Below are 27,098 nucleotides of genomic sequence, written 5' to 3' on the forward strand. Positions count from 1 at the left end.
TTTCTTATCTTTATGGGGCCAAACACTTGGCCCCATAAAGATAAGAAACCAGTCATGCGAGTCAGTCCAACTGGGACGGCTCGCGAGCCAGTCGAACTGAGACGGCTCTAAAAGAGTGAAGCAGTGTTTGCTCCTCTGTTTGTTGCTTAATGGAGTGAAGATTTCCTTCAACTCGCGGGCTCACAAGCACGGATGCGAGCCTTACCTTGCCTTCAGATGCGGGGTGAATCCAGCAAGCTGGGCAATTCTCCTCTCTGAGACGCTCCCCGGTCCCAGGCCGAGCCTCACTTCTCTCTTCGAGCGTGTGAGAGCCCTCTGGGCCGGGGACCAATTCCAGCACAGCACTGGGATGACGCGGCAGGAATCCTGGAGGGCTGGGACCAATCCCAGCGCGGCTCTCGCGTGGAGCGTCCAAGCTCAGGGAAACACTCTCTCCCGCTGGGCCAATCCCAGCGCGGCAGAGAGATGATGTCACGGGGACTCTGCCTGCGGCGGTAAGCTTAGGAGCGGCGATCTCGGGGCCTGGGCCAGTGATGGCGGTGAATTTTGGCTTACAGAATTTCAATTATTTGCACGCATGAAATTCGCACATATTGCCACGCGGCAGCTTGATAAAACCAAAGTAACTCCTAAGCATCTGCCAAGTGCGAGTTATCCTACCATCCGCCTCATAAATTGTTTAAATACGTGTAGTTCATTAAGGATTGGATGACCTCCACGGCATTAACCGCAGCCTGTGACTAACCGGCTGCTCATCTCACTAAAGGGTTACTCCAGCGCTGGCTTTCCCCGCCCCCTCAAGCTCCCGCCCCATTAAAGCCCGATGCCTTTTCCTCCACTTGAAACCGAAGCGCCACTCGTCTGAAGGAGTTGTTTACTTGGGTACAAGTGTTGCCCGATTGTTTAAAAATTAACAGGGCGAAAGAAAACACACATCACAGATGAATTTCCCCCCAAATGAAGGGCAGGGAAAGGGGGTGGGGGCGTCGGCAGAAGGGAGAGAGGAGAGTTAACGCTGGATGGGGACTCTTTGAAGTGCGGCTCATTGTGGCACGAATAGTTGGGGGTTGCCCTAACGACGGGGTCGCATTGAAGGCAGCGCTGCTTTTGTTCGCGATTTGTTCCCCTTTGCCGGCTCGGCTGTCATGGGAGCCTCGGTGGGGGCAGCCCGCGACGAGTCACCCCCACTCTCCCGAGGGCTCTACCGGAGCTCTCACTCGCCCACGAGTTCTGGGGTGGTGTGAAGAATTGCTGCCCATTCTACCGACTCTCTCGCGGTAGAAAGTGGGGCCCCCCAATGCTGCCCTTTAACTGGGGGGGTGGGGGAGGGCATCCCGAAATGAAGGTGCATTTCACGTGACAACAGACTCGCTGCAGCCCTTGCCTGCCTGGGGAGGTGGGTGAGGGGTGTTCTTTTTTTACAGGAGTCGTGCGATTGGGGTTCACTCTGAAATCGAGGTGAATTTCCACTGATATTAGACCCTTTGAGGCCCTACGCCGGGGCTCCTGTTCAAAGTCCATGTGTGTTTCACATGAAAACAGACGATTTGCGCCATTTACTGATAGATTTTGCCCCGAAATCGGGTACATTTCATGCGATAAATACACCCCCTTCCCGCTGCCGCCTACCGAGAGTTTCACCCAAAATGAACAAGCATTGAAACTGCAATAGGCCTCGCCTTTTATTAAGTTAAAGCCATTTGCTTTGCTAATAATATTATATAGCAAAGCAAATGGCTTTAACTTAATAGAAGGCAAGGCCTATTGCATTTTCAATGCTTGTTTAAACAGGGGTTGCGGAATCCCGAGTTTTATAATACACTAAGCAACAGTCTGACGGCAAAGTGGAATTATCTATTCCACTCCTTTTTTTCAAGTAGGTGATAACATACAATGCTGTTAGGACTGCTTACTAGCTCCCAACTACCAGGAAAGTCTGGATAAACTCTGGGCTGACATTTCAACAGATTTATGTGACAATTCCTATTAATCGTCAGCAGGGCACTATTTGACAGGCTGGTTACAAAAGGTTCTCAACCATCAAATAGTACAAGTAACAAAGGTCATCTTGAGAAGTGAGATTAAAAATGATTACAATAAAGGGATTATTTTCAGACATTCACCACTATCTTGTTGGATAGTTGTTAATGGAACATAAGGGATACAATCCATTGACAAATATCTGTTTGGTCACAGTCCATTGGCAAATATAACTTGCCTAGAGAAAAAGTATGACATTTTCGGCCTCATTTAATTTGTTCAGCAGAAGAGCACTTATGTGTAACGAAGGTTAGGAGATTCCACAGCCACCATGAAGAGTATTGTTGTATATTTAATTGACTACTTGACGTAGTATACCGCATGGAGGTTTAACTTCTAATTATTAGAGTTCCTCAACTGACCGGGTGACATTAAAGTCATAAAACCAAATATGTATATACTACTGTGCAAAGATCAAATTTCTTATTACCAAAGAACAGCAAGCGAGCATGGCCCCTACTTGCTCTCAACAATGGTAATAACAATTTAAACTTTGAGGAACTGAATATATAACTTACACACATATACACCTTCTATATAAGGCAAATCTAGGACGTCAAATGGCCTCAACTGGAGCTTGGTGGACAAGGTGCCAAACTACCCTGCCTGCCAAACTGACTGTGTGGTCACTCCATTTACATTAGGATGAACCGTCATGTTTTTGTTGGCAGAAATCTTACACCAATGAGGCCATCATTTTAAGTACACCAGACCATCTACCCTATTAAAGGCGGATGGTGCAACATACTTTTTTTCTGTTCCGGACCGCCCAGCGGTCCCAAACAGAAAAAAACACGCTACCCTGCAACCTTTGAGGAAACTGGATTTCAAAACAACATTCTGATTAGAACTTTTTGCTGTCTGTGCCTGTTTACCATACCAGGAAGCAAAAAGAAAATCTACTTCAGTAACTTCTAGAATTTTGACTAGAAGGGGTATCAACTGAGGGACATATTAATGGGGTCTACTTTAACCAACAGCATCTGGCTCATGGAAGCGCTGAGTATCAGCTACAGGTACCTGTAGAGAAGATGGGAAGGCATGACTAGTGACAGTGTTCTCCTCATTACTGGTAAAGAGCGCCTTAAAATATATTGTTAATAAATTCACAGTCTTTGAACCCATGAATGACATTGCTAAACAAAGTCAAAGTTGCCTCTCTAGTAGAGTGAAGCAGAAAGCAGACTAACTTGGCTTGCACAACATGGAGGTAATTTCTTGAGACATTTCAATAATCTACTGAGCTGTAAAAATTAGAAGGACAGGCGGATGTGCATTCAGAGTCATCTCAAATTTTGAGAATTCTATCTTTAAAATGAAGGTTTGGACAAATAACTAGAATTTACGGGGCATCTAGAAACACAAGTGAGTACCATAGGATGTTCTGGGTCACATCAGCCAGATGATGATCGGAAATTAAAAGGACGCTCATTAAATGAAGAATGCATGTCCCAATTTTGAGCTGATCTGTTTTTCTGCAAAAAAGTCTCAACTCTGATTATGAACCTCCAGCGAGGTGTTCTGCAAGATCAGGTTGCTTCTCTACTCTGCTGGAGATATGGTTCACCCAAAGTGAACACCAAACACATAAAAGAGGATGGGAGGAATGGTTGTCAATAATCTAAACCACTGACTCTGGGTAGAATTCCAATTCATTATTTTTTGCCCACTTTGCCACTCTAAACAGCGCCCTGCGTATTGTAAATCAGTATAGACCTTGCTCCCTCTTAAAAACTGCCAGGGGAAGAAGGGAACACAAGCAACACCACAAAATGTCAGCCCTATTAGGCTTTGCCAACATGGAAGTTCTTTTATCCTACAGCCCAGCAAACAAGGGACCCGCACCTAGGCATAACCATAGCTACTTAGGGTATTACATCAAACACACAAAAGATGATGGTAGAATGCTTGTAAATAATCTAAACCAATGGTACTCCCTTCTGGGTAGCATTCCAAAAGTGAACCCCCAATATGCATGTTGACGTCTTGATGTCTGTCTGTAAAACAATTTATGGCTAATTGACAGTTGGAGTAAAAACACAGGCTCTGCTCTCAGTCCATACTAGTACCTCAGGTTGGAAAGGCTGCTAACTAGCCTCCATAGACAAATATATGTAGTCTGTTATGACCAGAACAATTAACTTCCCAAGATGTGGAATGTGTTTTTTTTGGGGTACTGTAGTGAACACAAGTGGTTGTGTACCCAATGATGGGGACTGCCCCCATTGCCCCAGTATAAAAATAGCCCCCCCCCAAAAAAAATTGGACTGAAATGGTACCCAAGGAAAGTCTGCAAGTACCAGTCTTCCTTTGTTTCCTGCATGTTCCTGTGCTGCTCTCTTTCTTCCTCTTGCCTCCACCGGACAAAGATTATTGTAACCAGGATGTAGTTTGACTTGTTCAGAACAAAGGTTTCCACAGAACAAGATAACATGCTATCCACCTGACTGGATCAAGGCCAGTTTGAACAGGTCAACCTGAGTCCTGCAAGATGCAACAACTTAACAAAGAAGAGTACCCATGGCATGTCCAATGATCTCACCTTATTTACAAGGATCTGCTGCCTTTCTATCCGTACATCATGTTTTGCGAGTGACCTTTGTTGGAAAAGTCCTATACATATTAAAAGACGTGTACCCCTGCCCTGAGTGCCCAACTGTACTGGTGTCTGAATCCCTAAAGCTGATTTTTTGTCACAGGCGAACATGGATCGTGTGTGTGCGCCATGACATGTCTCACTGATTACAGTCTTGTTGAAAAGAGGGGTGCCTAAAGAGCTACCCTCATAGTGGTGTAAGGCTACTGCCTTCACCAGGAGTTAAGCAGCAAGTGTGGTTGTGGCAGCATTCCATGTAGTGATAAGTAGTAGTGAACGGGACCTTTTTACTCTGTGCCACTGGAGTGAGGCCTACAGGATCACTCACCTTTTTCACAGCTCCGCTGCTGTGTGCTTAACTCACCCTTGCCCTAAATCAGGTATCTGTGGAGTGCTGCATAGTGCAGGAACCGTGACTACGTTGGTAGTATGTGTCCTGGGAAGGGTACAATACAAGGATGGAGAAGTATTGTGCAGTGCATGTGTGGTTAGTACATGTACTGGGTGTATGTATGCAGAGAAGAATATATTACATGATAGATCTAGTGCTGTGCAGTGCATGTGTGGGTAAAGCATGTGCTGAATGCATGTGTGCTTGCGTAGAGTACAATATGAAGGGTGAAGTGTTGTGCAGCATGAATAGTGCGTGTTTGCTGGCAGTGTGTGTGTGTTTGTAAAGAGCATACCCAGGTAAAATACAGAAACATTTCAGTGCTGAACAGTGTGTGCAGACCGAGTGTGTGTGTGCTGGATTCATGGGTACATGAAAATGTACAATGCACGGAGGAACAGTGTTGGACTGAGAGTGTGCTGTGAGTACCCTGAGTGAGTGTGCTTGCAATGGTACAATGTATGGGGGAACCTGGGTTCCATTTTGGAAAGCCAAGGCACGCCTGGTGAAGAAATGAGGAGGAGAGGAATCCCCCCCAGACAGGTCTGTAGATTGCTACATTCCTGTGAGCTGGGTGGGGACACACTGGAGGGAAAAGGACAAGACTCCCTTTACATTCTAAAAGACTTCTCTTTGATTCAGTGATAGATCACAAGGAAGGGGCACGGATACATCTCAGGAACAGAGATGGCTAATAAGAAAATCTGGGGGTCTGGGATTAACCTTTTGATAACACTGTGTTTGACATCAAGGTGTTAACACTGATCATTCTCATGAGTTGTGGACAATCAGCTTCTGAATCTTGACTGCTGTGTGTAGTAAGCTGGCTCTGTATATACTATACCAAAGTGAGGTATAGTGTGCACAGAGTCCATTGGAACCGCAATGGTAGGCAGAGGTAAAAGTAGATAGCACCTTACTCTCTATTTGTCCTAAAGTGTGTGAGCAGTAAGGCTTTATCAAAGGGTATTGTTAAGCATTTGTTGTACCCACTCAATCAGCAAATGATTCTCAAACACTCAAAGACTGAATTCAGACCAATGTTGTTTGTATAAAAATATTCCTTTAGTTATTTTATTTCCTAGAACCAAGCAAGCCTGGCACAGGTAGGTGATTTATACTTTGCAGTAATAATACAGTTCGAATTGTAGCAATAATACAGTTTGAATTTGCAGTTGTATATATACTTTGGTTTGATTACAGTAGAAATACTGGTAATGCAATGCTTTGAAATATTGTACATATACTTTGTATTGGCTTTTCAATAGAATGTCAAGTTGATTACTTTACAGATTACTTTTCTTACACAGTGTAGTATACCTGGATACTGCACTTGGACATTTCCTGTAAAGAGGTAAGTAAACGCGTTTTTGTTACTTGGTTACAGTTTTAAAGACTTTTATAGATTTTCCAACTACACACTTGGAAACTTTTCAAAGAAAAACAGTCAATGTTATCCTATGGGAGAAAATAGTGTTATTGGTTCAGAGATAAGTACTGTTGTGGGAGTTGGGTTTCTGGGGTTAGACTCAAGGGTCCCCCCGGGTCAAGGATGCACTCGTCACACCCTCAGCGGCACTAGAGCGACCGGGTGCTGAGACCCAATGTTATCGAATGGGGGATAGGGGGCATCCAGCTGGTGACTACTCACGAGCAGGCCACAAGGTGGTGGGAGCACAGCTCCTGGACTTAAGCTCAGGGCAAAAGGGGGTTCAAGATAGCACCAAAGGTACACCCTCAATGGCACAATGGCAGCCGGGTGCTGGTTTGTCGTCAGGTGCCCTGTTACTTTCAATGGGAGTCTCCGGTTTGCAAACACACTGCAGGCTTGGGGATGAATATCTTCTGTGTGCGACCACCACTTGGAGAGGTAAGTTGGGATGCTGGTGTTGGTTAGACACAATCAGTTGGGCCACCCAAGGCCGTGGGGGGTCAGGTGCAGGGGTGTCTTTAAGGGTTGGATCTTCTTACCAGCTCCTGGTCGCGGTTGGGGGGACCTTCCGGATTGAGGCTGCAGGCGTCGGCTGGAGGCTTGAGGCAGGTCAGGGATCACTGGATCTCGGGTCAGGATCGCCGGTGAGACCTCCTCGTGGTGTTGGGCCACTCGGGCCGTGGGCGTCGGATGCAGAGTGGTGCAGACTCGTGGATTACGCCCGAGTTGGAGTCTGTTGGTGAACAAATCCGGTGTTCACGGGAGACAGAGTCTTTGGTTTGGAAGGCAGGGCAGGTCCTCGGGGTTCTTGAGGTTGCTGGCTGCAGGACACACCGGAGTTTAGCTTCTGCAGGCTCGAGGTGGGGACGGGGCGGTAGGGCTGGGGCCAAGTCAGTGGGCATCCACCTCTTCTTAGCTTCGGCACAGCTGTTCGGTCCTTCTTCTTTTCTTCTTGTTGTTTCTTGCCTGAGGAGGCAAGGTCCAGAGTGCCCCTAAATACTAGATTTAGGGGTGTTACAGGTAGGTAAAAGGTTGGGACCAATGGGTCCCTTCCCTGTGGTGGGTGCACCCCCTATTATGCCATCCTCCAGTGAGAGGGGGCATATGCCTCTCTCTGGTTGCCTGGGTCCCGCCATATGCAAAATGGTGGGGACTGAGAGTTGTGCTTCACCTCACCTGGCAAAGGTGGTCATACCTCGCTTCCTCACTTGGTTATCCTGCCGGTTCACCCGCCCAAAGTGGGGGTCAGAACCGTTGGGGATCAGTTGCTGGGAGCAGCAAAAGGCCTGGGGAAGCTCACAAAGGCTGCAAGCCTTTGGAGCTTCCCCTTCGTGGACCCTGCCCATCCTGCGGGAGGAAGTTTGGCACCTCATCCCAGGATGTGTATTGTTTCAGGCCCCAAGAGCAGCAGGCTCTTGACCCAGGGGTCCAGAGACATGTCTGGTGGTGGCACCTGAAAGCAGCCACTCAGCCTGGACACTAGTGTTAGGTCATTTTTCAGGGGGTATCTCTAAGATGCCCCTGAGTGCATTTCTCATTAAATCCCACACTGGCATCAGTGTGGGTTTAATGTGCTGAGAAGTTTGATACCAAACTTCTCAGTTTTCAGTGCAGCCAATCTGGCACTGTGGACTTCGTAATAACAAACTCCCAGCACAGTACTCTTAATGGCAGCACTGCACTTACAATGTCTAAGAATTGACTTAGACACTGTAGGGGTACAGGGCTCATGCACCTGTACCGTAACCACTGGTATAGTGCACCCAGCTAGATGGGTGACTGATCTATGCCAGGGCAGTGGGTTGTAGGCAGGGCACACAGGGATGTGTACCATGTCGACTCTTCACTTTGTTCTGCACCAAAACACGCAGCCTGCAAAGTCAGTGTGTGAGTATAAAGGTCCAGATCCTCTTATGGTAGCACAATAAGGGCTGCAGCCCTTAGAGGCCGTCCCTGGTCACAGTACCCTTGGTACCTGTGGTACCATTTACCAGGGACTGACCTGTGGCTAGAGAGTGCCAATTGGGTTTGGTCTTCAATGCAGTTTTAGGGAAAGAACATAGGTCCTTGGCATCTGATTGGCAGGAGCCCAGGAAACACTAAGTCAAAGTACTTCAACAGTTTAGCAAAAAAAAGGGGGGGGGCATGCAGAAAGAGGGCACTTTCTCACACTGTGGCAGACCTATTTCATGAAGGAAAACATGCCCACTTCAAAAGAAGCAGAACCTCAACATAAAACTTCAAAGACCCAGAACCTAAATTACACTTGGTGTCTGGAAAAGGGCTATAAAAACGGAGGTTGAGTCCCCAAAAATTAGTCATCTGCCAAGCAGCCAGATGGGCTGTGTGAGGAGACAAAGCTATGCAAGACTTCTGCCTGTGATAGGACTTGGGGCCAAGGCTTATTAGTCTTCCTGCTGGGTGAAGGGACATCATCCAGGGAAACTAAGACCACCTGCCATGGAGACAGAAGCACCATCACCTACCTACTTGCCAAGACCAGTGTGACCTATGAGGAAGAGGAGAGTGTTGGAGGGAGCAAGGTCCAGTGGGAAACCCTGCCGAATGGAAGCCCTGAGCAAGGTGTTAGGAGAGCAGCTGCGCATCGATCAGGTTGTTGCCAGTGTGCAGAAACAGTCCAGCTACCCCCGTGTGCCAGGAGAAGGCTGCCGGGATATCAGCTGTGTGAAGTGGGCAATGCGAGAAACATCAGGCGCGCAGCTCAGTGGAACCCCATATGTCAGAAGAGGCCATCAGTGAACTTAGCTGGGACTGAGCATGAGACTTTTGTCCACTGTGTTTAGGGCAATCGTACCAAAGAGTCTCGGCCCGATAGTGAGCAACCCCATTTGCCAGAGGGGGCTGCTGGTATCACAGTATCACTGCCACACCGCACTGTAGAACATTGCCACACCACCGGAGCAGGGAAGACAGAAACCGGGCCTTTGGGGCTTCAGGGGATTTACTGTCTATGATGCTAAGGCACCATAGACACTTTTGACTGAAATCCTCAAGAGTCAAAAGGGAACTCTTAAGTACAGCCTAAGAGTTTGCATTCCCGGATATGGCCACCAGTGAATAGGGAATAACCCTGAACACGCAACACAAAGAACGGTGGGACAGGGATTTGCCTGCCAACTACTAGATCTCAAACCTCAAGGGGGATTTTATTGTTGCTTCTGAAGGTCATATTCCTTTGCACAAGTAGAGTTAGAAATAAAATACAAACTTTTCTTATAAAAGCAAGCATTTGGCTGGACACTGCCTTACTGCTCATACTGTCTGCACTTTGAGTTATGAGTAGTGTTCACTGGCCTGTATCTACAACTCTGGGTCTAGCAACCCCGTATGCCAGAAGGGGCCACCAGTGAACTTAATTGGGCTGGAGCGCGAGACATTTGCCCGCAGTGTTTAGAGTCACTGCACTAAAGAGTATGCGCCAGATAGTGATCAACGTGTCAACTCCCAAATGCCAGAGGGGACTGCTGGTATGACTGGGGCAAAATGTTTGGATTTTGATCTGGACAAGAAGATTACTGCCGTGGCGAGCAGGTCTAGCCCCCTCAACAGCACTCAACTGTTCCCCAGAGAACTGCAGGACGATGCACCCTCACCAGAGCTCCAGTCGGGAGACAGAGAACTCATATGGCTAAACTAGTTGTGTGAGGAGCGGGCTTCTGACAACTTTAATCTACAGCAACACCCACTGTGAGTCTTAGAGACTGTTAAAAGAGGCGTACATTCCATGGGAGTTTTATGGGATGCTGTGATCACCATGGAATCCAAGGCACTGAACAATATGGAAATGTTTGTTACAGGTGATGCCTTATTTAACATACACTTGATCACGATTGGCTGTTGAAGGTTATATTAAAGGACCCAGTAAATTTCACCAATGATTTCAAGTGATAGAACTGTGAAGCAGTGGAGAGAAAGGCTTGGATTAGTGCAAATTATGTTCGCCCCAAGCTCACAGTATTACTGGGGGGATGAGTGCAGACTAGCAGTCAAAGTAATGGGGAAAAAAAGGACCATCAGCAGGTAGATCAATTTAAAAAAATACAGAATCAACATTGTAAATTCAATATTTTTCGTCATCACCTGAATGGGATCCATTAACAACAACATTCTATTTACCTCCTCTTCCACGGACTGGTGCTCCTTATCATCGGGCGCAAGGTCTAACAGAACAGTCCCCTGACTAACACAGTGAAACGTCAAATAAGGGTTGGCGCCTAAAATAGAGAAGACAAAACAACAGATTAGTATAATTCAATAACTCAAGAGAACAATCACAGCAAGCTAGACTGAGCTCAAAACAAATATCAGTAAGATACCATTTTTTCCAATGCACTTATACTTCATAAATGAGGTGCATGGGGACACTTAGTAATTCTCCATGACTTTTTAGATCTCTCCATGGATTAATTATATGCCCAACACAACACCTCTACAAGCTACCATGCACAGTAGATAAGCACCTGTGAGGAACTGGGGTGCATTATATGATGTGATTGTGTAACCTCAATGTGAAATACACTTACCAACCCCTTTAAGACCCTAAGGTTTTGTTTGTCAAACCTTCAGCTCAACCCTGGTCCACAGAGAAACTCAGGCCAATCCTTGACCTAGGCGGCTCAGCAGCCATGATAATGCTTGACTTGAGTGTGGCCTTTGACACCGTCTCACATTTGGTTCTCATTCAGAAGATGGAGAAAGTTGGAATTTCAGGGGTCGCACTAAAATGGCTGCCAGCCTTCCTGGAAATTGGGAGCTTCCAGTTCTGCGAAGAAGACCTTTTTTCAGCCAGTCAAAGCTTAAAATGAGGGCTCCTCCCTACATTATTTAATCGATATGTGCTTTCTCTGGCGGAGTTTGTGCGAGCACACGGCTTCGGACTTGTGTCTTATGCAGATGAAACACAGTTCCTCATATATCTCACGCCAGAAACAGGGCAAACATCCAACCAACTTGACTCCTAAACAAGTAGCCTAAAACTGAACAGTAAAAAGGAAGTACTAGTCGTTAGAAAACTCCTTTAAAGGAGGACGGAAGTTTCGTGGCCAAACAACCTTTAAGAGCTTCCTCAACCAGCCCGAGCAGTTAAAAACTTGTGTTTCTGGGTTGATGTTTCATGGAAACTAAGAAAAGGAAACTTGCTGGGACTGTTTTTGGAATTCTGAGAATGCTACGAAAACTGCTACATTGGCTACCACCAGCATCTAGGAAAGTGGTAATGCCGGGACTGGTTAACTTTCACCTAGATTATGGAAGCTCTCTGTATATGGGAAGCCCCAAGTATGCGATAAAAGGACTACAAGTCATCCAGAATGTGTCAGCTCGCATTCTTCAGAAAATCCTCGAACACCAGTCAGCAGCATCAGCTTTAGCTGCCCTGAATTGGCTTTCGGAGCAGAAAAGAATTCACTTGAAGGCACTATACCTTGACCATCGGGCCTTGCAAGGGAGAGGCCTACTGCTCATGCTGCAACTACTCAATCCCTACATTCCCAGGTATCTACGGTCCTGGAATCTACGGCTGTTGACAATCCTTAAGGTTAACAAGATAAGATGCAGGGGTCGCTCAATTGCTTGCCTTGTAACTAAACTTTGGAACAAACTCCTCACTGTTGTCAGAATGAACCAAACCAAATTCAGTTTTTAGGAAACTCCTAAAAAACTTATCTTTTGTAGCTTGTCACTCATTTTAAGTACATCTAGCAAGCTGGCAGATGTGTTGTCCTTTTCGCTGGGAGGCCTGTTTGAGTAGCTACGTGTGTTACAAAAATGTCAGAATAGATTAGTTACCTTTGTGAGGCTGATTGTATCCATTGCCTGAGCGAAAGTGCTTGCTCATATGAGCCAGTTGTCTACGTATGTATATACCATACCTCCTCTTCAAGCTAAAAATGCTACCACGTGGCAGGTATTTGGTGAAAACCTGCAGCGCAGATTTCAGGTCAAAGGGTAAGGCTCCGAATTGGAAATAGCAATCCGCCACCTTGAACTGGAGGAATCTCCTGTTTTTTACATGTTAAAGAATATTGGAATAAGCATCTACAGATCCATGGATGCTAAGAAATCTCCTTTCAAAAAAGTAAGAATCTCTTGTACAGTAACCATGTGGATACCCAGAGTCTTCAAGTACTTGCTGAGATTCCTCAGGTCCAGGATTGGTCACCAATCTCCTGATCTTATCAAAATAAGAAAAAATCTTTAGAAAAATCCTAAGATTGTTCTCTATTTGGTACCTCCTCTATTGCTTTTCTTTATTATTTGACAATCTCCCATAGCAATTGAGGGAGATGTTTGTATTTATCTTTCTTTGATAGAACAACTGATGGTTCTCTCATTAACTGTGGAGTATGACCATGATGAAATATGTCCAAAACCTCTCTGTTTGATGCAATATTTTGCCAGTTTTCTTTGAACAATGATATCCTACCCCCTACTGACATCTGAGTTAAAGAGCATATTTCGAGTGGGAAGTCAAGCTTGACCTCAATTAGAGACATATTTATAGGACTTGTTTCCTTTTCTTCTTTGCCTTTTATTGTTATTGTTGCTGTTCTGTGGCTTTTGCGGTCTCTGCTGCCTTTGTTGCGAATCTGTTTCATACTGCCTTGTAAGGGCAAAAAAGGAAGTCTTGCATATAGGAGCAGTGTCCTTGCCTTCTACGTTTTCTGTATTGTCGTCCATGTTCTAGGACATTTAACGACTAACCGTTTAATTGTTAACCCTTTTCCTTGAATGGACAAGTTACTTACCTTTGGTAACGCCTTATCTAGTAGAGACAGTCAAGTTACTTACCTTCGGTAACGCCTAATCTGGTAATCATGATCTAGCTGCAGATTCCTTCCTTACCTGTGAACTTCCCAGGTGTCAGTCTGGATCCAGAAGGTTTTTCTTGAACAGTGTTCCTGCGCGCCGATAGGTGGCATTGATAGACTACTCGTAACGTTGTCGGCACCATTGTGACGTTCATGTCTAAATAGGCGCCACCTAGATAGGCTGATGTCAGTACTTTCCACGCCAGAAGCACAGAGCTATGAAGTTGGCGGACAATGGCTTGTTTAGACAACTAGGGCCCTGTTCCCATGAGAAACAGGGTCAAGACTGATTTGCATTTGGCTGGGTTTGACCTGCGGTGGCGAGGTGAGCTGAAGAAGAATGATAGATCCAACCCAGATCTGTGACTTGGGGTGAGTGTCTGAAAAGTTTCAGCGCTAGGTCCATCATCTTCTTGTGTTTGCTTTGTTCGCCCTAAGTTGGCTGGGTATGCCCAGACGTGGGTCCCTTGCTCACTTTGTCACTGGATTCAAGCTAGCCTGGCTGATGAGGGGTATTACCCCGAAACCGATCCCAAGACGTTTGTTTCCGGCCCAGTGAATACCTGGCCTGGTAGTTTGGGTTGGACTGTTCCTATGAGGAATAGGGTCAAGCCTGATTTGCAATTGGCTGGGTTTGAACTGGGGTGGTGAAGTGATCTAAAGAACGATGATGGATTTAACCCATATCTGTGACTGGGGGTAAGTGTCTAAAAGGTTTCTGCGCTCCGACCATCATAACCTTTTGTTTGCTTTGTGAAAGGATGTGACAGGTTTCTTCAGGAAGGATCTAGCCACTGAATCGCATTATGTATGGGTGTAGAGACTTATTATAGAGTAGGAATAAAAAATCCCTGAGCTGCCTCCTCACAGTGAGGAGATTGTAGCCCTTGGCGGGGCTAGGCATCCCTGCCGAGAAGAGAATTCCAGATGATGAAGCATGCCACTTCGGTGGGTGATGGGATTTCGTCCTAATTAAGGGACTCCCCCAGAAGCATCTAGAGTTTATCTTTGCTGTCTCTTTTTCTTATATAGTCTTACACTCAGATCCGAGGATTTCTTTTTTTTTTTTCTTCCAATAAATGGTTGGGGAGCTTATCCTCGCTGGTCTTATAAACTTCCCCAGGACCCCCTTACTCTGTTCTGTATTCATTGTAGAGACCCAACAGACATGTGGCGTTCACCAAACCCAAGACAAGGCTGGTGGACGAAAATACTCTTGTCAAATGTATCACTTAGTTTTGACTCCCTATTGAACATGTTACTCATTATCTGGTAGAGACAACATCTAGCTGCAGATTCCTTACCTTATAATTTCCCTGGCTGGATCCGGAAACTTTTGCTCGAGCAAAACTTCTTGACTGCGCCGGTGGGTGTCTCCATTCGGCTTCGCGTGACGTCGTCAGCGTCAGTTATGACTTCGCGGTCACCCATATAGGCGCCACACAGGCGTGCAGCCGTCAGTACTTTTCACTTTCCCACGACAGAAGCACAGAGCTATGAAGTGAACTGACTTGTGTTACAACTAGGACCCTGAGAAGGGAGCAACCCTAGCCTTACAAATAAGTTCGCAAAGCAGGGAGGCATGGGTGGGTCTGTAAGGAATCTGCAGCTAGATATTATCTCTACCAGATAATGCGTTACCGAAGGTAAGTAACTTGTTCATCTGCTAGAGACTTCTAGCCGCAGATTCCTCTTAGAATAGATAACCAAGCCATACCCTCATGGTGGTGTGCTGCGGACAAATTCCTCACACTTGAAAGTCCTGCAGGACCACACCGGCAAAATGCCCGTCCCTGCGGACCTGACTGTCCAGGCAATAGAGCTTGGCAAACATGTGCAGAGACGCCCACATCACTTCCTGGCAGTTGTCCAGGACTGGGACACCCCGAGCCAATGCCGTACTCACAGCATTTCCCCTGGTAGAATGGGCTCCTTATCCCTCACGGCCTGCTTCTTAGCCAAAGCATAGCAGATCTTTATGCAGAGAATGACCCAGCAAGATATGGTCCTTTTCTGCACTGCCGGACCTTTCTTAGCTTCCACGTACCCCACAAAGAGTTGGTCGTCCACCCGCAACTCTTTTGTGCGGTCAAGGTAGAACAACAGCGCTCTTTTTGGGTCCGGACAGTGTAGGCGCTCCTCTTCTTTAGAAGGATGCGGGGGAGGAAAGATGAGGCAGTGTGACTGATTGATCCAGATGGAATCGGGTCACCATCTACGGCAAGAATGAAGCACCACTTTATCTGGAAAAGTCATCATGTAGGGGGGCTAACATGATAGCGCCTGCAACTCAGTCACCCTCCGGACAGATGTTATCGCCACCAAAAGGCTGTTTTGATGGTAAGCAGCTGGAGGGGACAATTGTGTAAAGGCTCGAAAGAAGCATGCATAAGAAGAGCAAGGACAAAATTATGGTCCCACTGTGGCATAACAAAGGGAGTGGGTGGAAACAAGTGACCCAGCCATTTCAAGAACCTATTTATTATTGGAGACTTAAAGACAGAGGGTTGGTCTGGCAGCCGCAAAAAAAGCAGATAGAGCAGAAAGATATCCCTTTAGAGTACCCAAACCAGAGCCCTGCCGGGCAAGGGTAAGACTAAAAAGAAGAACAATAGACCTTTCTGTACAATGTGATACAAAATGTTTCCAACTGCGGCATATACCGTCTTAGCGGAGGGCCACTTGACCCCCAAAATAACATTGCATACTTTGGAAGGAAGGTCAAAAGCCATCAACTACCGCTGCTCAATCTCCATGCATGTAGACGAAGAGTTGACAGGTTTGTGGGGAGAACCCTCCCCTACTTCTGCGACAGAAGATCCTCCTGAAGCAGTAGCCTAATTGGAAGATCAATGTTCATTTTCAGAAGCTCTGGATACCAGACTCTCCTTGCCCTGTTCGGAGCCACAAGAGTGACTTGGGTCCAGTCGCTCCTGATCTTCTTCAGAAGTCTGGGCAGAAGTGGTATGTGCGGAAAGACATTCAGCAGCCCTGAGCTCCACTCGCTACGAAAATTGTTGCAGCAACAGCCCCATTGGAAACTCCAGCGCGCGAAACTACTGACATTGTGTGTTCTCTTCGGAGGCGAATAGATCTAACCAAGGCTCTCACCACCGTTGAAAGAGTCCTTGTGCCACCTTCGATTAGAGACGCCATACATTATCCACTAGGCATCGACGGCTGAGTGTGTTTGCCCTGGAGTTCAGAGAACCTGCCAGGTTGTGCCCTGCTGTTCCAGCCATGTCCAGAGATGCATGGCCTTTTGACAAAGGTTCCATGACCCCACCCCACTCTCTTTGTTACAGTACTACATGGTGGTGGTGTTGTCCATGAACACCTGCACTAACTTCCCCTTGACAGAGGGAAGAAATGCTTTCAATGCCAACCGAATCGCTCAAAGCTCCAACAAATTGATGTGGAGCCAGACTACACTGTAGGCCAGTGTCCCCTGATCTCTATCTCTCCCAGATGACCGCCCCATCCCAGGAGTGACGCATCTGTCACCACTGTGTGATCTGGTTGGGGAAGGGAGAGGGGTCTGCCTTCAACCCAATCACAGTTCATCAACCACCACTGCAAATCTCTTGTAGTTCCTTCTGAGATCTGGACCATGGCGGTGAGATTTCCGTGATGCTGCGGCCACTGGAACTTCAGGTCCCCCTGCAGAGTCTGCATACACCACCTGTCATACTTTACCAACAGGATGCAGGAGGCCCAACAGCAATCCAGGATAGAGGTCAAAACATCGCAATCATAACATGAATATCCTGGTCTCGCTGCTCTGGAGGATAGGCCCGAAACTGAACTGTGTCCAGAACAGCTCCGAAGAAAGGGTGCATCTGAGAAGGATTCAGGTGTGACTTCGGCACGTTTAGAAAGAACCCTTGTGAATGCAGGAGGTCCGCCGTATTCTGGAGGTGGGAGACACCAGCCTGGGGCGAGGACGCCTTCAACAGCAAGTCGTCGAGGCGAACAACTGAGGGGCACAAGTAAAGCTGAAGGGGAGCACGGTAAACTGAAAGTGCTCATGGCCTACCTTGAACCGCAGGTAACGCCTGTGGCACGACAGGATGGGGATGTGAAAATATGCATCCTGCAGGTCCAAAGCGACCATCCAGCCTTCTTGGTCTAGGGCAGGAAAGACCAGACCTGAGCTAAAGTAAGCATCTTGTACTTCTTGAGATTGATGGTCAGAAGATCTAAAATGGACCGTAACCGTTTGTTCTTCTGAATCAGAAAGTAGCGGGAATAACAGCCACTGCCAACTTCTGAAACCAGAGCGGTAACTTCCTCTTGGAGCAATATTAAATGATCCTCTGCCAGCCGTTCTTGATTCGACGGAATAGGAGGAGGAAAAGGAAGGAAAGGCAGAGAATAACCCTCCTGAATGATCTGCAAGACCCACTTGTCCGATGTTATGGACCTCCTGCGGGGAGATGATGATGGATTCTCCCTCCCACTGGATTGGCATGGTCTTGCAGAGTCAGACTAGGAGTGCTTGGAGGATGCAGCTGTCGTGGGCAGGGTGGTCGACTACTTCAAGCCTCCTTTCCTAGGACGGAATGAGCCGCGACTATGTCCCCGCACAACTTGGGAAGTTTGTGCAGTACACTGCCTGAGTTAGGGCTGGAGTGGCTGCAAACCCCTTCTGTTGCCACAAAAGGGGCGAAAGCTAGTCTGGCCACGAGGTGTTGTTCAAAGGCCCAGGATCTGGCTGTAGTGCGGAAATCGTTGAACCGTTCCAGTGCCGAATCTGCCTGCTCACCAAACAGATGACAACCATCAAAGGGCATGGCCATCAAATTAGCCTGGACATCGCCTGAGAATCCAGGTGTTTTAAGCCAGGCGTGGCGCCGTAATCCACCGTAAGTGAAATTGCTCTGCCCAGCGAATCAGTTGTGTCAAATCCACACCTGATGGCGAATTTTGCTGTGTCTCTACTGTCCTTAACCGCATGGGAGAGCATAGCCCGGGCCTCCTCTAGGACTTGTGGCAGCCTTGGACAAGCGTCTACCAAAGGGAATGAGAGAAATGGCCCAATAAGCATGCGGTATTCACCAACCACAATGCCAGGAAGTAGGAAGAAAACATCATCTTCCCAAGTGATACCAACCTCTTGGATTCCTTATCCAGAGGGGCGGAAGGGAACGCGGCCTGGGAGGTAGAAGCCTGCACCACTAAGCTTTTAAGGGTAGGGTGTTGGCTGAGGAACTTTGGGTCGCCCGGAGCCAGACGATGGTGGCGTGCAGTTGTCCTATTCACAGGAGCACCTGTGCTAGGCTTGGACCACGTGCCTGGTAGGACATCAGTAAGGGGAATAGGGGTTCAGAGGTGGAAGCCCCAGGCTAGTCCTGACCTGAACAGAGGGCAGCTCCAGTACAAAGACTTCAGCTGCGCTCCTAACCACCATAGCAGAAGATGCGCCCTCCTCCATAGCCACAGTAAGCGGAAAGAGCATGCCAGTATCTGGGGATGTGTCCAGGCCACTGGCCTCTCCAAGTTCCTCATACCAGTCCATCTGCTCTGCACCCTCGTGCTCCTAATGTTCCCCTTCCCAGTCCTCTCCCATGCCTGAAACATCAAGAAAATGCTCAGACAACAACATACAACTCCTGGGCTCTAACAGCACAGGAACAACTCTGCGTCGCCAGGGATAAGGATGGGGCATGAACCGCCGGTGGGCACCGGCTGTCCCGCAGGCACCGACTTTAGGTCTGGGGAAAGACGCGTTGGCACGACTGGAGCCATCTCGGATCCGGAATTCCGAGGCCCTACCGGCGTTGTGGCCAGAGCCGATGATGTGGAATCTGATGGGCCCCTTCCCGACCCCGAAGGCTCACCAGATCAGTCGACGCTGGCTCCGGCTCTGCAGAACCGTGCCTAAAGCATTGGTGTTCCTTACCTCGTTCGTTGACGGATGACAGTCGAGGTCAAGATGAAGTCCGCTTAGAGTTCTTGTTTTTCTAGTGCCTCTTCCCTGAGTGTCCCAAGGACCTGAAGTGGGAGGAAGAGGACTTGGGGCTTCGGAAGCAGTCCCGCGACCACCTCTTCTTTGTTCGGGATCTCCACGGAGTCTTGCTGAATGGTGGTAAAATTTTGACTGACACATGCAAAACTAGACTCTCAGGAGCAGGGTGTTAAGAGAGAAAGTCCATGTTCCCGGGTGCAGGAATATGGCAAAAGGCAATCTGTCTGTGGACTGAGGGCCACGTACAAGGCTTGGCTCAGGTCTTTGAAAGTATGTCAGTAAGAAGTTAGTTAAATTGCCTGGAGGAGAAAAGAAGACAGTGCCTGGAAACATCTCTAGGCCACTAGCATCCTGAAAGTCCGAATCCTAATTGCCATCCTTGTATGGTTGGATAATTTTGTCTATTGCTACATTACATCCGTTGTCAGTCAGTGCAAAATGAGCCATGAAAAAACGGTTTCCTTCCATTTGGTAGAATCAGAGGCATCACTATGGGTTGCCCGACAACGTCTGTGAAGTCCGCATCAGTAGACCACGGTTCGGGGTAAAGAGCAGCTCTGGAAGCGGATTCCTGTACCAAAGTCAGTTCTGATCCAGGCGTGGAAGCAGAAGGCCCAACTGGTGCCGAGCAAGGTTCTGCCGGTAGAAGCCCAGTTGAGTGGCCTCTCAGCTCCATGTGACACAAAGCAGCACCAGGGGAAGCCAGCTTTGTGAATAAGCAATACATTGCCTCAAGGACCTCCATGATCTGCTGTGGAGTCGTCAGAGGCCCAGGAAATGTAGGAACATGCTCTGTGGAATAAATTCGGGAGTGGGTCCTAGAGACTCGATAACACTCTTGTGGTTTCTATTGGGACTTAGAGAGGTGCAACCGAGTCAAGTCCCGCTTGGACTACTACTTATTTTTGGACTTACCTGAAGACTTGGACTTCGAGGACGATCTGTAGTAGAAATAGCTTTGGGCATGTAAATGTAAATCCGTATTTGTAAAGCGCGAACTACTCACCCTTACGGGTCATCAAGGCGCTGGGGGCCGATGTGGAAATTAAGTGAGCTATTGCCCAGAGTCACATGATGCTGAGCTGAGCTGCTGCCGGAGTGCGGGATCGAACCGTGAGCCCTGTGCTCCCAAGTCAGCTGCTCTGGCCGCTGCACCACACCTCTCCACTTCCCTGGCCGCTGCACCACACCTCTCCACATGGGATCGGGATCTACCCAGTGACTTTGACCAACATGGGATCATTCAGTGGCAGGCAACAAACAACTTCACCTCCTGCTCCCAGATGGCTGTGGGGTATATCTGAGCCAAGTCGCTGCAGGCTGAGGAGTCGTGGGATGACACCAGGCACCACAGGAAGACCACGTGGGGTTCAGAAACAACCATCTGCCATAAAAGACATTCTCCACAAGGCTTAAACCCTGTTTTATGGGGAACATTCCCATACACACAGTGTAAGAAAGTGGCTCTGTATATACTGCACAAAAGTAAGATTCAGTGTGCACAGAGTTCACAGTCCCCAGAGGTTTGGCAGAGGCTAACGTTAGATATAATCTTACTCTCTAAAGTGGTAGCTTGGTCGAGCAGTAAGGCAGTATCAGAGGACAGTGTAAAGCATTTGTTGTACACACTCAGTCAGCGGATGGTCTCAGACACTCAAGAACTGAAATCTAGGCCAATTGTTTTGCATATAAAAATATATAGTTGTTTTAATTTAGAACCAACAATAGGTATCAAAATACTTTCTCAGAATAAGATGCTCTAGTTGAATACTTTCAAATAGCAATAGACTTTTAAATGCAATAGTTACAGTTGTTGCAATAGGCAACACAATTCAAACACAATTTTAACACTGAGCTCAATGGGGATTTTTAAGTAAATGCAATTTCAATTACTTAGCCTATGATTTTCTTACTCGGGGTTGGATCCTGGATTCAACCCTGGTGCATTTCCTGTAAACAGTTGAAAGAAATCGTTTTTGTTACACAGGCGATTTTTAAGGAATATTTGTATGTTTCAAAAATCGACACTTGGCAGAATTTCTGGCAAAAACCAGGCAATGTTATCCTACGGAGGAAAATCAAGTTATCGGTAAGTACAGTTGTAATTACTTTTCAGGGTCAGTGCTGGGCACCAAGATCCAGCACTGGGATCTCTCCTGATAACAGGTGAGTAGTTTCATTTTCGTTGATTGGGTGATTTTTAGTGAATATTTTAAAGTTCCAAAACTTGACACTTAGAAGAATTTCCAAGCGAAACCAGTCAATGTTACCCTACGGAGAAAATGTAGGTTATCGGCTTTCAGGTAAGTACTTGACTGGCAGAGTTAAGGTTCTGGGCATAGACTCCGGGGTCTCCCAGGGTCAGGTAGGTACAGTTGTTACACCCTCAGCGGCACTGGGGCAGCCGGGTGCAGAGCGAGTTAGGCCCAATGTTAGTCTATGGCGGGCAGGGGGCCTTTGGTTGGTGGCTGCAAGCAGGCAGGCCACGCGGCTGTGGGAGCTGGGCTCCTGGTCACTTACACAGGGCAAGTGGGGAAGTAAGATAGGATAGATGTTGCACTTCCAGGGGCACTCGGGCGGCTGGGTGCAGGGTGCTTTTGGGCCGTCGGGCGCTCAATGTATTTCAATGGAGAAGCTGCAAGACGAACAAAGGCTGCAAGCTCGGGGACGGAGAGTCTTCAGGTGCGACCACCACTTCGAGAGGTAAGTTGGGAAGCTGTAGGTTAGGTAGGCACCCAGGAGCAGGGGGCCGGGTGCAGCGGTGTCTTTTCGCGTCGGGAAATCTTAACCTCTGATGGTCGCGGTTGGAGGGGTCCTTGGTTCTGAGGCTGCAGGCGTCGTCAGGCGCGTCGAGAAGGGTCCTTGGGTGCTGGATTCTTGGTCACAGTCGTCGGGGGGACGTCCTCGGGGTCTTTGTTCACTCAGGCACAGGCCGGGCTCGGCAGGTGCAGAGTGTGCTGGATTTGCGGTTCCTGGCTGGCACCAGGGGTTGTTGCTTGTTTTGAGCAGAACCACTGCTCGTGGGAGACCCAGTCTTTTAGATGAGCAAGGCAGGTAGGTCCTCCAGGGTTTTCGAGGTTGCTGTCCGCTGGAGACGCCGGGTTTTAGCAGGAGCAGGTTCGAGGGTCGACAGGCCTGTAGGGATGGGGCCAAGTCAGTTGGTGTCTTGCTCTTGTTAGCAGCTGCACGGCAGGTCTTTTTTCTTCTTGTTCTTCTTGCTTGTTTCGGATTCGGAAACTGAGGAAGGAAGGTTCAGGGTGCCCCTAAATACTAAATTTAGGGGCGTTACAGGTAGGTAAAGGGCCGCGACCAATGGGTCCCTTCCCTGGGGTGGGTACACCCCCTATCCTGCCACTCTCCAGTGGGAGGGGGGCAGGAGCCTAGTCCTGATTGGGCCGGGCTGCCCATCTTCAAGATGGCGAGAGCCTGGAGATGTGCTTCACCTCGCCTCCCCCACCTGAGGGGTGGGGTTGGCAGAGGCTGGCACACCCCCTTTCCTCACTTGGGGTTTCCCGCCAGTCTTCCCGCCAGAGTGGGGGCTAGAACCGGTGGGGACCAGTTGCTGAGTACAGCAAGTGGTCTGGGGAGGCTCACAAAGGCGGCATGTCTTTGAAGCTTCCCCCTGCTCATCCTGGGGGAGGAGACCTAGCACCTCGCCCAGGACGTGCATTGTTGCAGGCCTAACGTGTCTGCTGGGCGGCAGCCTAGGCAGCCTTTCAGGCAGGATGTGGATTGTGGGTTAGGTTCAGGGGCCAACTCTAAGTTGCCCTCTGTCGTGCATCTTACATTAAATCCCACACTGGCATCAGGGTGGTTTTAATGTTCTGAGAAGTTTGATACCAAACTTCTCAGTCTTCAGTGTTGCCATCATGGTGCTGTGGAGTTCGTGTTGAATATTCCTTGGAGCCAGTTCTCTTGATCTAAATATCACCATTTTTCTCTGAGCACCTTCTTTGACAACTCACTGAGTGACTGTTTATCCCCTGCGGTATACCATCCATCTGGCATCTGTGACGATTCACCTAATATACTCACTGCAAACATCAAGAGAGATAGTTTTATTATTAACTTTTTGTAACTACCCGGAGTGTTGCCTAATAATTATATATATGAGCATCCCTTTGCACAACCATCGTGTTGAATAAGGGCATTAGATGGATAGTTTGCTCTTAATCATTCCTTTTGCAACACATCGCCCTTTCTTAAATAGCCTTTTGTTCACAATTAACCCTGTATAGTAAGGGGCTTTAGATCGATGTATTTGTGCATAATTATTCCCTGTCTACTATATTCTGGGACACCATATCAAGAGATCCTGTTTGTTTTCACAATTTGGCTTGCCCCCAAACTTGTGATGTCTTTTTCAGCCTCTCCACTTTAATTGCAAACGTAGTGCACAGGGCATCACCCTGCCGCTTCACTCCGTGCACAGTTTGGCGCACGCGCAGTTTACCAGTCGGTTAGCGGTCTAGTCCTACCACCATGCGCTGTCTTCCGCTCTCACCGGAACCACAGTAAAATAAACAGTTAGCAGCCTAGTCATACCGCTATGCGACATCCCCTTCCGTTTTGGACTCGATCGATTTCTCCATTCAGGGCTGCATTCTGTGGACTTGCCGCCACACACGTACCTATTACCAGTGGCGGTAAATCTTTTTTGGTCACTTAAGGAGAGTATAAATATTGACTTTTCCCGGTTCCTCACAAACCACGGTGCCGCGGAGGGGTTGATCGAGTGAGGTATTATCCCCATATATGTAAGTACGGCACAGCCGCTTCTACGAGACCACCACTGCTCATACCAAGTGAGTGTCGAGCAATTTGCTAAATGCAATTCTTCTCCTCACAGAGTGCTAATTAGCACAGGCTCATGAGGCCTCATACTTCTAGATAGCAAGTATGCCATCTGTCTCATATATTCTCTCCATTTTATTTACAAATAACAAATCATAGGAACAGTCCTACATAGTGTGTGTGCTTTATGTTACATGTTTTGTGTGTCTAGTCTTCGTCCGATTTTTTACAGGAAACTGCACCAACACTATTTAGTTTTTGGGTTTTATGGAAACTGTATGTATTACCTTTACAGGTCACGATCTTCACGTCTGGAATAAATCCTATCCAGCTAATGTACCTTTTATACTTTTGTGCTTCTTTCCAGGTGGACATAAAGGTATTACCTTGTTGCCATATAAATTGACCATAATAGGCACATTATACATTAATCAGCACAGAGTATCCCAATTTTTTTGACGGTATTATCCTTTCTTTTGTGAGTAGGGTTGGGATCTGTGTACCCGTCCTGAAGAAGAAGTATCACGCTTCGAAACATGTTGACACAGACACACGCAGGAGGCTTTGTACATTAATACATTAAACTTCCACCTCCTGTTTTTAACAATACCAGCAGGGAGGTTTATTAAAAATCCTTCTAGTCCTCACTTGCCAGGTATTTTTTAACATTCACTCACTATCCACTCCTGACCCTACCACTCAAACCCTCACACACTACACAGTGGTTACATCAAGTGCTCCCGCGTACCCGTTGGTTAGTAGCACGCCGCGCTCCATAGAGGGGTGCGAAGACCCCTATGATGAAGCATGACACCAAGGGCCCTTTTGGTGTGTGTGGGGTATTTAAAGAACACAATGTGCTTCCCACCATTGTAGGAAACACATCCCACCCAAGACCATTTATCTTGTTTCACCTATTCCTTGTGGTTGGATTCCACATCATGGGTACACCAGTTTGTTAGACCAGAGGTCAGGGAAAAGAGGCTAGCATACTTCTGTAAGACTTGCTTGCAGTCAGCATGCTATTGGGCAGAGAGGGTGTCTGAAAAGACAACTCCATCTACTGACCCATCTTTTGGGCTGTAGGAGAGGAGATCAGGGAGATGTTCACTCTCTGCTTCCTGTTCCTCATCAGTCATCATCAGCATGGTGATGTCAGCCCTGTCCTTGTAGAGCTTAAGGCGGTTCACATGGATAACCCTTTTGGGTGTCCTGCTAGTACCCAGGTCAACTAAGTAAGCGGCCTCACTATTTTTCCCTAGGATAGGGTAAGGGCCACTTCATCTATCTTGGAGTGCACTTGGTGCCACTGGCTCCAAAACCCACACCTGTTGCCCAGGTTGAAATTCAACCAGTGCAGCTTTCTGGTCATAACAGTGCTTCTGAAGCTCCTGGCTGGCCTCAAGATTCTTGGATGCCTTTTCCATGTACTCAGCCATTCTGGACCTTAGGCCAAGCACATAGTCCACAATGTCTTGCTTGGGTTCTTGGAGAGGCCTCTCCCAACCCTCTTTCACAAGACAGAGTGGTCCCCTCACAGGATGACCAAACAGAAGTTCAAAGGGGGAAAACCCTACTCCCTTCTGTGGCACTTCTCTGTAAGCGAAAAGCAGGCATGGCAACAGGACATCCCATCTCCTTTTGAGTTTTTCAGGGAGTCCCATGATCATGCCTTTCAATGTCTTGTTGAACCTTTTAACAAGGCCATTGGTTTGTGGATGGTATGGTGTAGTAAACTTGTACTGCACTCCACACTCCTTCCACATGTGTTTCAGGTAAGCAGACATGAAGTTGGAACCTCTGTCTGAAACCACCTCCTTAGGAAACCCTACCCTGGTGAAGACACCCAGGAGGGCCTTGGCTACTGCAGGAGCTGTAGTAGTCCTAAGTGGAATTGCTTCAGGGTACCTAGTAGCATGATCCACTACTACCAGAATTAATTTGTCCCCTGAGGCTGTGGGAGGTTCAAGTGGACCCACAATGTCCACACCTACCCTTTCAAAGGGTACCCCCACCACAGGCAGTTGTATGAGGGGGGCCTTTGGGTGCCCACCTGTCTTGCCACTGGCCTGACAGGTAACACAGGAGCTGACAAACTCCTTCACCTTTTGGTGCATCTGGGGCCAGTAAAAGTGACTCACTAGCCTTTCCCAAGTTTTGGATTGCCCCAGATGTCCAGCTAGGGGGATGTCATGAGCCAAAGTTAGGAGGAACTCCCTGTACGTCTGTGGCACTACCACCCTCCTGGTGGCTCCAGGAGTGGGGTTTCTTGCCTCAGTGTACAGTAATCCCTCTTCCCAATAGACTCTGTGGGTACCACTGACATCTCCCTTTGCTTCTGAAACAGCTTGCTGCCTCAGGCTTTCAAGAGTGGGACAGTCTTGCTGACCCTGGCACAGCTCGTACCTAGAGGGTCCCCCTGGGTCCAAGAGTCCAACCTGGTAAGGGTCAAGCTCCATAGGCTCAGTTCCCTCTGGGGTGTCCAAGTCCTCTCCCTGTGGAGAGGGGTCCTGAGTGGTTTGCTGTACAGAAGCTGGTCCCCCAGTCTTCTTACCTTTTCTCTTGGTTGGTTGGGCCATACTTTGAGGCTCCAAACCTACCTTTTCACCCTTCCTCTTGCTCTGTGCTCTAGTTTGCACACACACCAATTCAGGGATACCCAGCATGGCTGCATGGATCTTTAGCTCAACCTCAGCCCAGGTCATTTCCCAGCAGACATGCAGCTGGTAACTTTTGAGAGACCACTACCTGTTTCAGGCCAGTAACCCCCCCCCCCCCCCCCCCCCCAGCCTAATGTCACCATAGCCATTGGATGATTAGTGGTAACACTGTCAGCATTGGTAAGTGTTCCCAATCAAGTATTGCTCAGGGGAAACCAGTGTGTCTCTCACCATAGTGACACTGGCACCTGTATCCCTCAGAGCTTCTATCCTAGTTCCATTAACCCAGGGGTATTGTAAATACTTATTTAAGTTGGGTGGCCACACAGCTACAGTGGCAAACTCAGCTTCCCCTTCTGAAACTAGAACTGCTTCAGTGTGCATCCT

General features: G+C 47.9%; 1 protein-coding gene across 4 annotated transcripts in view; it reads right to left on the reverse strand.

Moving 5' to 3' along the window:
• LOC146866435 (poly [ADP-ribose] polymerase tankyrase-1) overlaps nt 1-27,098 on the reverse strand; it is a 555,840-nt gene that overhangs the window by 58,050 nt on the left and 470,692 nt on the right. For all 4 annotated transcript variants that reach the window (XM_085636500.1, XM_085636501.1, XM_085636499.1 and 1 more), the window contains one exon: nt 10,597-10,694. In XM_085636500.1, coding sequence (XP_085492626.1) covers nt 10,597-10,694 — 98 coding nt within the window. The remainder of the gene's footprint in view (nt 1-10,596; nt 10,695-27,098) is intronic.

This window comes from Triturus cristatus, chromosome 2_1, assembly GCF_964204655.1.
Source record: "Triturus cristatus chromosome 2_1, aTriCri1.1, whole genome shotgun sequence".
Taxonomy (NCBI): Eukaryota; Metazoa; Chordata; class Amphibia; order Caudata; family Salamandridae; genus Triturus; species Triturus cristatus.